This window comes from Tachysurus vachellii, chromosome 24 (genome assembly GCF_030014155.1).
Source record: "Tachysurus vachellii isolate PV-2020 chromosome 24, HZAU_Pvac_v1, whole genome shotgun sequence".
NCBI classification, from domain to species: Eukaryota; Metazoa; Chordata; class Actinopteri; order Siluriformes; family Bagridae; genus Tachysurus; species Tachysurus vachellii.
Genome location: NC_083483.1, coordinates 6,916,879 through 6,930,455, shown reverse-complemented (window position 1 = coordinate 6,930,455; position 13,577 = coordinate 6,916,879). Strand labels below are relative to the sequence as shown.

At 40.4% G+C, this 13,577-nt stretch overlaps 1 protein-coding gene across 3 annotated transcripts in view; it reads left to right on the top strand.

Moving 5' to 3' along the window:
• Positions 1-13,577, top strand: part of LOC132839662 (rho GTPase-activating protein 6) — a 127,063-nt gene that overhangs the window by 81,364 nt on the left and 32,122 nt on the right. For all 3 annotated transcript variants that reach the window (XM_060860762.1, XM_060860761.1, XM_060860763.1), the window contains exon 2: positions 11,080-11,239. In XM_060860762.1, coding sequence (XP_060716745.1) covers positions 11,080-11,239 — 160 coding nt within the window. The remainder of the gene's footprint in view (positions 1-11,079; positions 11,240-13,577) is intronic.

Below are 13,577 nucleotides of genomic sequence, written 5' to 3'. Positions count from 1 at the left end.
AGAAAGGAGAACGTGGAACACGATGATGTAAGATGGTGTGAGCGTAATCGTTTGGAAAGTGTTTAGGAGATACCTGCATTTTCTGAGCAGCTTTTCTGATCTCTGCCTGCAGAGTAAAGTTTTTCAGCGGAAAAAATATGACTGTTGTGCCTTCTGTTTCTGACCTTTCACTGGAACTCGATACAGTACAGTAGCAGTTATACAGCTGAGTGGTAATAAATTCAAAAACAACTCTACATAAGGACGAAAAGCATCTGAAGTGTTTTATTACATAACAATATCAATAAAACACAACAACGAATCACATCACAGTATGATTTTTTGAGAGTCCTACATGACTATCTTGAATGTCTTGAGATACAATAGCAGTCAAGACCATAACTTGTCATAAATAAATGTGGTTGTGTATTTTGCTAGGAATAAAAATGATGATATCATGGATATGATATACTGTACCGTATTTTCCGCACTATAAAGCGCACCGAATTATAAGGCGCAGTCTCAATTACGGGGTCTATTTCTGTACTTAACCCATACATAAGGTGCACCATATTATAAGGCGCATGCTAAAACATACGGTCTACAAAAAAAGGTAACGGAAGCAAAACAGTGAGTTTACTTTATTCTACTATTTACCAACACACACATTATTTTTTAATCAATCTTCTCCCACAAATCCATCAAAGTCCTCATCTACTGTGTCTTCTTAACTTGGCGCAGTTCATTTTCTTGCTTCCTCCACTTCCGAACCATAGATTCATTGATGTTGAATTCTTTCGCAGCTGCTCTATTCCCATTTACATCCGCATAACTGATAGCCCGTAGTTTGAATTGTGCCTCGTAAGCATGTCTCTTCACTGGTGCCATTTTCGGGGGTCCTTAGACAAACAAATGTTGTCTTCTTTTTCTTCTTCTGATTTTTATTGGTGGATGGCAAACCAACTTAAGGTGCATTTACCGCCACCTACTGGACTGGAGTGTGGAGCGCATAATGGTTAGGAAGAAACAAATCATCGCTGTCGGGCGGAAACCTCGTATCTCCAAAACCGCCGTACCTTATCTGCAGTACACAGGGTTTAGTCCGCGGTGCAGTGGATTGTCTTGCACCAAATTCCTGTCCTTAGACGAGCACCAGAACTAGCGGGGGTCAAGACCTTTTTTTCTTTGAGCCCAATGTTTTGAAGACATTTACCTCATAAGACGTGTTGATTCGTTGCGACTCTTCTTGAGGAGAAATATGCCGCGAAGCTCTCCCGTGGAGTGAGGAAGAGGTGGACAGTTGAAGTGTCCAATGGAGTTAAGAGATTTGCGCTCAAGCTATTTTCAAGACTTTAGATTGGTTAATAACTTGTAAAAATAACAGACCCACGTGGGGACTGACCAATAGCATTGATATGTGAAAAAATATGAAATTGACCAAATTTGGACATACGAGGTTTCCGCCCGACAGCGACGAAATGTTGTTTTGCAACATACCGGTAGTATACCTACCGGAGGCATGGCGGAGGTAAGCGTACGTACTGTACGTATTACGTAATGTTCTCTGATTGGTTTATCACTGCCAGTGTACGTAGTGTATGTATGTGTACAGCGTATGTTCCCCCTGTGTCAGCGGGAAATGGTCCGACAGTCAATCAAGCGGAGCTCTTACCAAAGTCGCTTAGGTGCGCCTTATAGTGCGGAAAATACGGTACAGTATTGTGATTTTTTTGTTAATTGCAAAGAAGACAGTATACAGTACAGTACTTCATTTGCTTACTATTTGATTACTGGTTATACTGTTTTGTTATGTTTATTGTAAACTAGAAGCGAGAATAGTGTTATCCAGGGGTTAAGGTTTTGGGTCACTGATTAGAGATGGGATATGAAGCAGTAGCACTGCCAAGCGGCATCTGTTGGGCCCTTGAGCAAGGCTCTTACCCCTCTTTGCTGTGTGGACACTGTATCATCTCTGACCTGAAGCGTCCTAACAAGCTAGGGTTTGCAAAAGAAAAAATGTTCACTGTGCTATAAAAAACATGACCAATTAAAGCTGCTTCTTCTGTTAAACGATTAGATCAATGGTGTCCAGTTTTATCCGAAAAAGTGGTGCGGGTTTTCATTCCAACCAAACACAAGCCACGGCTGAGTCTACTGAAAGGCAAGATCGATTGATTAAACCTGTGGAATCAGGTGTGAAGGTCATACTGGACCTTTACAGATAAGATTGGACACCCATGGATTAGATGGAATAGATTTCAAAACTGGATCCAAAAAAAAAAAAAAAAAAAAATCATTCCAGACAGGAAGTTCTCGTGTTGTCTGAATTAAAAGTTTGCATACAGTACAGCCTTCAGCAACTGCTTCATCTGGAACAGGAAAAAGGAAGTGCATGTACAGACATCTCTTTTGTTGTCTTTATAACCCTTAATCCTGTGTATCAGTCTGGCTCCATCAGCCAGACCGGATAGAGCAATCTGAAGTGATCAGATATTCCCAAAGATACCTCATGAAACACGCTGCTGAATTCTCGACTCTGATTGGTCAGGAAGTGCAGAAACAGCATTTGCGACAGTAGTGCACACAGCTCATTCACCTACTGCGATTATTGAGAAGATTTGAAGATTTGAGTAAGATTGTGAATCCTTTTTTCGACCTTTACTCTGTTTCTTTTTTTCCCTACTTCTAATCTGAAATAGCTCATGTAGTCCCAGAGAACTTGTTCAACTCATCTACAGCAGTGCTTTATCTTTCTTGTCAACCTGCCTAACAGACTTCTAGGCTAACCGACTCACATTGTTTAGACAACATAGTGATGTAGTGCAATCTATGCAAACGCAAACTATTTACAAATCTCACTGCAAACATCAAAGCAATCCATTTTTTAAATAGTGACGTATAATCTTCCGATAATACTTTTTTCCGTGTCCAAGCAATGGCCGATTTTGGTACGGAGATAAAGCTTAGGATAATTATTTGTCAGTAGATCTACAGCATAACACAAGTGTATGTTAGCAGCATTTGATAAACACGATTCATCTTCATTTTTTACAATGGATTTAAACTACACACCTTAAGAAGTAAACTACTGTAGCAAGTCAGCTAGGACACGTTCACACTGCAGGTAAAAGTGGCCCAAATCTGATTTTTTTGGGGTCAAGTGATGCTTTAGGAGTTGTGTGAACACTCAACACTTCCATATGTGGTTCTGAATCAGATCCAAATCTGATTTTTTCCAATGTGGCCGCAGTGTGAAGGCAGATTTGATGCGACTTTTACGTCAATCTACATCGACATTCATCACAATTATGCATGTAAACACATAAACCACTTTATATAACACTCTTAACACACACGTTACCAGTCACGTTTGTGTCACGTTTTCGCCGGCGCAAAAAAAAAAACAAAAAAAAAAACAAAGGTTTCGCCGGCGCAAAAAAAAAAAAAAAAAATTTTAGAAACCTTTTTTTTTTTTTTTTACCCCCCCCGGCGAAAACGTGACACAAACGTGACTGGTAACGTTTGTGTTAAGTGTTATATAAAGTGGTTACGTGAACCGGCTCATAATGTTTGCATTGAATACATCACATTATAGCATTACATGATATGTTTGCTTGCACCAGATGATACAAGATGATTCGCCAACTTTTTAGCGCAACGGCGTGCTGCGTGTGACGTCATTGTTATTGTTCGTTTGCGCATGCGGGTCAGTTTGAAACAGCAAACAGTTCACACTGGTATCTGATATAGGCCACATTTTAAAAGGTAATGTGAACAGCCAAACAAAAAATCATATCTGAGCAAAATATCCGAATTGAGCATTAAGACTTGCAGTGTGAACGTGGCCCTAGTCTTAGTCGACTTGGTCCACTTGCTAGCTAACTTACTGCTAACTTCTACAGTACCTCAGCTTATCTGTGTAAATTTCTGTTAACAAGTTATAGCAGTCCTGTATGTTTTTTTTTTCTCCTTGGTCAGAACATGGCATATCATCTTTTAATGCGTTAGCTATATGTTTAGCTTACTGTTAAATTCCACCTCAAGTCAACCTCATAATTCCCATTTTTTTTATGGATGCCTGAAATCTACACTTGATTATAGAACGGGGGGATAGAAGCCTTTATTATCGCCACATATATATTACAGCACGGTGGAGTTCTTTTCTTCAAATACCCCAACTGAGGAGGTTGGTGTCAGAGTGCAGGGGCAGCTATGATACAGTGCCCCTGGAGTAGGGAGGGTTGAGGGCCTTGCTCAAGGGCCCAGCAGTGGCAGCTTGGCTGAGCTGCCACTTGAGCCACCGCTGCCCGTTAAACCACTGCCCGTTAAACCACCTGGGAGAACAGTTACAATGAACATTTTTTAGAGTTGAAAAAATTCAGACACTATTTTAACCCTCATTGGTGCCTCACTAAAGAATGAAGTGAAGGTGAAATGATTCAGAGGTTCTGCCATTGCTGAATGTTTGTCCCAGAAATGGCTTTTATATCGGATTTCCAAGCGGATACACACAGCTCGACTATACAGACAGATCTTTTTCTGACAGATTTTGTTCATAATTTTGGTGTTGGTCTCCTGTTACAGATTCTCAGAACTTTTATTTTTCTTTTCTTCTCACATAGAAGTGTTTGAGTAGTGCATGTAGATATGCACTCTAAAGGCTGAACTTATTAGGCTCATGTGTTTAAGGCCTCTCAGGCCCTTAGGCAAATGGACTTACAGCTCGTTAATCTTATGTAAGGGGCCTAAAAATGGCAGAGGAATGATGGAAAGAAGCTTAGGAAGAAGATGACATTCTTTGAGCTTTTCAGTGTGTGAAAAACAAACTGAGGAAGAGGAGTTGGGAAACTTATTTTGTTACCCATCTTCTTGTTTGATATGAAACTAAAATGCATAAGAAAAGCCACCTGGGAAAAAATCTCTCTATTTAACCCTTGTATGTTGTTCGTATTTTTGTTACTCAGCCAGTGTTCGTGGGTCTGGTGGAACACAATCAAAAATTTTATGTTAAAATACTCTACAGATGTTTACGTCATCCCAATTACAAGCAATATAAACAGCATATATGTTTAATATTTGCCCTTTACCTTTATTACATCACATTTTTTAATTAAAGTGCTACTCCTTTTTTTTCTCACTCACTCACTCATCTCCTACCGCTTATCCGAACTACCTCGGGTCACGGGGAGCCTGTGCCTATCTCAGGCGTCATCGGGCATCAAGGCAGGATACACCCTGGACGGAGTGCCAACCCATTGCAGGGCACACGCACACACTCTCATTCACTCACACAATCACACACTACGGACAATTTTCCAGAGATGCCAATCAACCTACCATGCATGTGTTTGGACCGGGGGAGGAAACCGGAGTACCCGGAGGAAACCCCCGAGGCACGGGGAGAACATGCAAACTCCACACACACAAGGTGGAGGCGGGAATCGAACCCCCAACCCTGGAGGTGTGAGGCGAACGTGCTAACCACTAAGCCACCGTGCCCCCACTCCTTTTTTTTTGTTTTTTAATAAAATGTAATAAAAAAAGAAAAAGAAATTTAATTAGGCTATGAGTGGGAAAAAATCAACAAATTTACAAGGAAGCAAAGTTTTTCAAAACTATTGATGTTTATGAATATGGGTCCCACAGACCTGAACAACATAGAAGGGTTAAATGATGAGGATGCCGTATCCTGTAACTGTTTCCTATACATATGACAATAAACTGGAATCTTGACATATATGTAGTTTAACTGACAAACATCTAAAAATGAAATGACTTCAAATATTTCATGTTCCTGGGACTAAAAACTCAAAAGCTACAGTATTTAAACACTGACAGTGTAATCTGTATATTATAGTGCACTGACTTGTCCTGATTTGTATGATCAAATGAAGTTTACATTACTGTAGCTAGAAGAAGAAGCATTTACTTCTGACATGATGTCAGCATTCATACGTCTATTTCCCAAACACAACCTCTGGATATGACGCTGACCACGTGCACTCTACTTCTTTGGTGGACCATGGTTAGGCCTGTTCTGAGAGGAACCTGTCCTGTTAAACCACTGTATGGTCTTGGCCACCGTGCTGCAGCTCAGTGTCAGGGTCTTGGCAATCTTCTTATAGCCTACACCATCTTCATTTAGAGCAACAATTCTTTTTTTTAGATCCTCAGAGAGTTCTTTGCCATGAGGTGCCATGCTGAACTTCCAGTGACCAGTATGAGAGAGAGAGTGATAACACCAAATTTAACACACCTACTCCCCCATTCACACCTGAGACCTTGTAACACTAACAAGTCACATGGGACAGAAAATGGCTAATTGGGCTCAGTTTGGACATTTTCACTTAGGGGTGTACTCACTTTTGTGGCCAGCGGTTTAGACATTAATGGCCCTGTGTTGGGTTATTTTGAGGGGACGGCAAATTTACACTGTTATACAAGCTGTACACTCACTAATTTACATTGTAGCAGAGTGTTATTTCTTCAGTGTTGTCACATCCATCCATCCATCCATCCATCCATCTTCTACTGCGTATCCGGGGCCGCTTCGCGGGGGCAGCAGTCTAAGCAGGGACGCCCAGACTTCCCTCTCCCCAGAAACTTCCTCCAGCACTTCCGGGGGAATACCGAGGCGTTCCCAGGCCAGCCGAGAGACATAGTCCCTCCAGCGTGTCCTAGGTCTTCCCCGGGGCCTCCTCCCGGTTGGACATGCCCGGAACACCTCCCCAGGGAGGCGTCCAGGAGTGTTGTCACATAAAAAAGTTATAATAAAATATCTGCAAAAATGTGAGGGGTGTACTTACTTCTGTCAGATGCTGTATACATTACAGCACATAGCCCGGTTTACTGAAAATTCCGGGTCGGAGCCCAGGTCAGCTATGATAGACAGTGTTAATGGCCTTGCTCAAGGACCCAAAAGCTTGAACCCCTGACCTTCTGATCAGTAATCCAGAGCCTTAAGGAATGAACTTCCCAGTCACTGACTTTCTTGAAATGATGTGTAAAGACCTTCCTCTTCTTGAGGTACTTGTTTTTATTCAATTAAAAAATAAATCTTGCTGTATTTCCTCCAAACAGAATATTGGGACTGATGGTATTCTTAATCCATGACTTACTGAACCAATATCAATGTATTCACTGATAGATACCTCAAAAGTACTATGTAAGTCGCTCTGGATAAAGATGTCTTCCAAATACCATAAATGTAAATGTTAAGGGTAGTTAAATGTTAAGGTGGTGTGCGATCACACTACACTTTTCGTTCCACTGACAACCATTTATACAAATGTGAATCATGTAAACTCAATGCAAATAGGTTTTGCATTCCAATGCGCTCCAAACCTGGTGAACTCTGACCTGCGAATTCCTATCCTACAAAGACATGTAACCAGTAGAAGACTGACACGTCACAGCGTGACCCCTTCAGAAAAGCCAAGATGAAGGAAGCACAGATTGTAGAGGTGTCACTCAACCCCGTTTCATACAACACAGCCTGAAAAGAATATACAATCAACATCAACAGGGAAGCTGCGTGGTTAGCAGTATTACTGCATGAGTTTGTAGTAGTGTTATATTCATCAGCACACTCACATTAGTTGGTAATATCTCTAAAGCCCTATTCGGACGGGATTAGTTTTACGTGGGGACGTGGGGGTAAAGTAATTATTACCAGAGCTTCTCTGTGATTTTAGTCCTGTCCGAATGTGCCATCTTGGTATCATTACGGACGATGTCAGTAAAGATTACGGCGACCTTTACCTTCTGTAAAAAGGTCCGGAAAAATTACCTCAGGTAATACTAATCCCGTCCGAATAGACCCGCTGTAAATATGTACGGTAAAATTCCGTCATTTCCTGTTTAAAAGTAGTTTTTGGCGCGTTTTGCAAGCATGGAGGAGCTTGAAGAAGCATTCGGTTGCGTTGTAGGTGGTGGGCCAACTCTGTGGCAAACCTCCAGTGTTTTCTGCATACCATTTAAAGCAAAAAGAACGTGATAACAGGAAGCAACGTCATACGCACATGACGACAAAAAGGTTACTGTGGTGCGTAAAGCGAGTTACCCCTCCCATCTCTGCTAGTTTTACTGAGATGTCTTGTCCTGTGCGAATTGGCCAATTAATATTACAGACATCCTGAGGTAAAATTGCATTACTCCACGTCCCCACGTAAAACTAATCCCGTCCGAATAGGGCTTTACTCTAAACTCTGATGAAGCAAATATCATAAATATCATGAACATTAAGTTAGCTCGCTAGCTTAGAAGCTCACCAAAATAAATAAATAAATAAATAAATAAATAAATAAAAACAATGGCTTAGAGACTGATGTCATATTGGTTGCAGTCCATAAATTTCTTGTGCAAATACCTCTGAAAGATCTAAGAATAAACCTGTTTGTATCCCGTTTAATAAAATGACACTCTTTATGCTCTTGTTTATTTTGATTACATCAGCAGAACGTGACACTACAGTAGATGACAAAAAATAAATAAATAAACAAAAAGAATTCAATTCTTTTGGCTGATTCGCAAAAATTTAGCAAAACATTAGGATGAAAATTTACCTAATGTCAAGATGAGGTCCATTACCCTGTTAACTAACCACAACATTGCACATTAGCTACACTTTTACACTTTCAGATACTCTGCCAAAGAAGTAATAGGCTTCAAAATTGTGAGGGGAAAAAACCCTTCTGTTGCATTACAAGACTACAGAATGAGGCTAGAGTGAACTCAACTGAATTATCTCTCCATTTAATTAAAAGCAGTGTTTAGGTCTTTTATGTAACAGAGGCCCAACAGTCTTTAGTCACAGTGAAACCCGAGGACTGCGTGGCACTTGGCGAATATAGGAGAAAGTGCAGATGCTTTTGACATGAGGTTCTGGCACGTCCTCATGACTTAGTTCCTCCTACTGCTTTTAATCCGTGCTGTCTTTATAAATAAAGAGGTTTGTAGACACTATGTTTCAGACCATTGGAGTGGCACAAACTTATTACAATACTGAGGATAATGATGTGACATAATTAGTGAGGAAGTAAGGGGCTATTTTTTAAATACCACTTTTGGTTTCATGGTATTATTGAGGGTAAAAAAAATGCACACACACACACACACACACGCACACCTTGTCCTCCACAGTAAGCCTATGTACATCAACATTGATAATGGCCTTGTTCAAAAAAAAAATATGAGCCTATCTATCTATCTATCTATCTATCTATCTATCTATCTATCTATCTATCTATCTATCTATCTATCTATCTATCTACCTATCTATCTATCTACAGTATCTATCTCTCTCTCTCTCTCTCTCTCTCTCTCACTCTCTCTCTCTCTATATATACAGTATATATATATATATATATATATATATATATATATATATATATATATATATATATATATATATATATATATTACAACTCACATTCTTTACATTGATATCATTTGGCACCAAAATAGAATACAGTAGAATATCAGGTCTAAAAGAGATTAAACCTCCAAGATGTTCAAAAAAGGTTGAAAACCAAAAACTCGCGGTTCATTTGCTACCTCACATGTGCGCACACTTTTCTCTTTTTCTCTTCCTCATGCCGTGTTGTTCTGTTCAGCAATGCTCTCGGTTGGCTCCGGATGCTGCCGTTGCGTCATCTTAACCCCACAGGCTGTTTTTAAATGCTGTGTCTGTTGTGGTTTTATGCACTGTCAACTCAGCATCACGTACTAATACGGGAGGACGTACCATTTCAAGAGTGCAGACAAGCCAAGAAAAAAAAAAAGGGGTTTGTGGAAGGTTCACGTGCACACATGCTATACATTATATATGATAGGATTGTACATAATTAGTAAAAATGATTCAGGGTTTAGCAAAATATTGGACAGTTTACACTTGAGCCTTGCATGAGTACACACTTTTTATTCCACATTTTGTGGCGTTACAATCCGGACATACGACCTCAACTTCATTTCCTTCTCAACCATTTGATTCAATGAAGGATAAATTTTTAAAAGTTAGATTTAATTTATTTAATTAAAAAGTCGCAGCAGACATTTGTAGGTTGTGTAAGTATTAACTCCTGGAAAACAACCACCTTTGGCTGCAATTACAGTTGCAAGACTTCTGGGATATGTCAATATCAGCTTTGCACATCTGGATCTTGACTTTTTTTTTTTTTTTTTACTTATTCTTCTTGGAATTGCTATAATAATAATGGGGCCTTGGTGCATTAGTGGATAGTACATTTGTCTCTAGGGTTGGGGGTCTGATAACCAACTTCACCCTGTGTTTGTGTATGTTATCCCTGTGCTTCAGGTGTGTCCAAAGATTTTAGGCTCTAAATATCACTATAAGTTGTTTGTAACGTGTGAGTGAGTGTGTGTGTGATTGTACCCTGGCACCATGTCAATGGCGTTCCCTGCTTTTTGCCCAAGGCCTCAGGATAGACTCCTGTCTCCCTGTGACCCTGTGTAGGATAAGCTGTCCAGAAAATGGTTGCATGGATGGATGGATTATTATCATAATTATGCTCACAGTCTGGGTTTGTTTAACCAAACCCTTTCCAGAAATTTGTCTAGAACTTGTTTGTGTTTTGGTAGCTCCCTGGTCATAATGGTGCTCTATGTTTTTGGCATTTTCTCTACCAATCTCTGAAGTCTCCAGGGACAGATAACAATAATGACATAATGTGTCAGGGACGCGGGGGTAAAACAGACCCAAATGCAGGATAGCGTAAAATAAACAGGATTTAATAACTTAAAAAAAAACACATGGACACAGACTAGAGACGAGACAACAGATGACAAAGACAAACAACAGCAGACAACAGAGGATTCCGCACTGCTCAAGGCAACACGGCTCAACTAAATACTAACAATAATTAACACATGAGGAACAGGTGTGCAGAGGCGGGGACGACGGGACAAGGGCGGTGCAGACACGTGAACACAGAACATAAACAAAAGCACATAGCCAAAGTCCGGGCTGAGTCCTGACATAATGACATGACAATAAATAGCAAGGATTCATTGAAAAGTGTAACCATATGACAGGTAATAACAGTAAATAAGTATATATTATTTTTCACATTTCTGTCATAGGGTGATTTCACTTGGAATAGCTTGTCCGGGAGGAGTGTGCGTCTTAAACCGGTGTCCATTCAGAGCCTGTCGGAGCTGGAGAGAGCCAGACTACAGGAGGTCGCCTACAACCGTCTCCACCAGGACTATGACCTGGGCTGCCAGATCACCATCCCTAAAGGTAGGACCAGCTTAACGTTAAAGTTTAATTCCTTGCATACTGTGCAGTCTGTGAAAGTGCACTTTTATAAGGAATTATGAATATGACTAATGTGCAAATCTTAATGTCACAGTGATCTCCTGCCATGCCTAATGGCTAAACAACTAGTTATCTCCTAGAAAATGTTTTGTATTCATGTCAGGTAGCTACAGGTCAGGATTTGAAAGGTCAGACCCCTCAAAATATACCACAATCCTTGAGATTTGTTCCTTGCTAAGCTAATCAACTTGATAGTTAGGTAGTAAACTAGTCTACTTTTGTCAGAGGCTCCCAACAGTCTTATAATCAAAATTATCCATATAGGATGATTTTGCTCCTTTACGAGTTAATTTGATGCAAGTATTAGAATTGTGGGTCTCACAGTGTAGCATTGTTTGATCCTGAGCTTGGTTTGGTTTTTGTCTGTGTCCACAAGGGTTTCCTCCAGCTTCTCAGAATGTGGATTGCTCATGATAAAAGTCCCCCATGGAGCCATGCAACAGACCGCCATCCCATCAAGGGTATATTCAAGCTTTGTGCTTAGTCTTCCTGCTTAGTCACTGTGACCTTGGATAAAGCAGCTAATGAAGATGAATGAATAGCCCTCGGTAGTTCAGAGTGTGACGCAATTCTGTGTTACAACTGCGAATAGCTGCCTTTCATTTAAGTGAAGGACCAGACTGTTTGCTACGAATTTATTCCAAAGATTATAGACCAGTCTCTGGAGCAAGGTTTTTTAACAGCTTCCTGGAAGATCATGAAAAGACTTGTGTATAGTATTACTTCTGACCCACTGCATGTGATACATATAGGCACAGACAGTTTTGGGTTTCACGGTCCAGACTTGCTGCTTAACCAAGAGAGCAGATTGCTTAGACAAGTGTAGCTGTAGTACATAAACCCCTGTGGTGTAAGTATAAAGTTACATGGTCTTGTAGTCTTGAGATGGTGTAAAGTGTATTTCTCTCTCATTCTTTGTATGTTTATGCAATGTGAGCTCCTGTGATGCAATATGAGTTTTGGAGGAATCTGCCAATTAAGATTGTATCATATCATTTGATGTTGTCAGTAGCAGGAGGTCCAATGAACCCTTGGCTTCTTGCTGAAAACATTAAACGCTGTTTCAGATGTTTTCCTTAACTGAAACGTAATTTTCTGGACTTTTGCTGAGTTTCAGTTAGGTGGAATGAAACCCTGCGTGAAAAATGGTGTGCACATGTGAAGCAAATTATACTGTAGCAAAGAAGAAGACAACACGATGCCAAATGGGGACCTCTACCATCTGTGTTACAGTGGTTACCGGTTCATGTGAGTTTCTTCTCCTAACTCGAAATTCCTGGCAGAGGACTGCGAGAAAAGCGGAAAGGATACTGATTAGAGTTAAGACCTACAGTAGATGTATCCTTGCCTTGCTCTTAGTATTCCCAGGATAAACTACAGAGTCACTGTGACCTGGATAAAGCTGCTACTGCAGATGAATGAGTGGACCTGAGTAGATCAGAGTGTGATGCAAGATCATGTTATAATTGAGTGTAGTCGCCTTTCGGGTTCAGCTAAGTGCTGGACTGTTTATTAGAATGTTCCACCAAGATTTGTAGTCTCCGGAGCAAATAACTTTGTAGTCACAGAATCGTCTAATTTTCTCATCCGTCCTACTTTTTATTCACGCTGTCTGGTTTCAGCATAACTCTTTCTTCAGACTGCTTGAGCTTGGCCTTGACTTTATGTTTAATAGTGTATGGAACAGGTCTTGCATTCATGCCTTTTAGCTTAGTTTCTGGCGTAACACACGTTCTTTATACAGCCAAGCCCATCAGTAAACACATTTAGTATGCTTAGGGGATTTACTGAAAGTTTTGCAACCATGTGCACATCTTGATAATCCTGCTTAAATCTTTTATATCCATGCGTCCATGCGTGTCTTGACAATTCTATAAGAAAAGCGTTTTGTTTATAGATATAGCTTTATCTATTGTCTTTTAAGCTCCAGTGTAATATGCACAAATCCATAGTCTGGGACTATCAAGCCTGAGTGTGTGTGTTCTCAGAGTCAGCTTGACAGCCCTTTGGCACTATTTGTAGCAGCGTCTTATTGTGGATTGCATCTGACAGCTGCTTTAATGTCACTTTGCGATTGTACCACTTTTCCATCCAGCAAACTGCGTCAGACGAAAGGCTGAGACCAACATCAAATTCACGCATTCCTACTCAACAGACTCATGACTCTGTTTGTCTGAAGTATCTTCTATTTCATTCACATCACACAATGTTCTTGGGCTTCCTGGAGTGTTTTTATTGCTTTTGTTTGGCACTGACATTT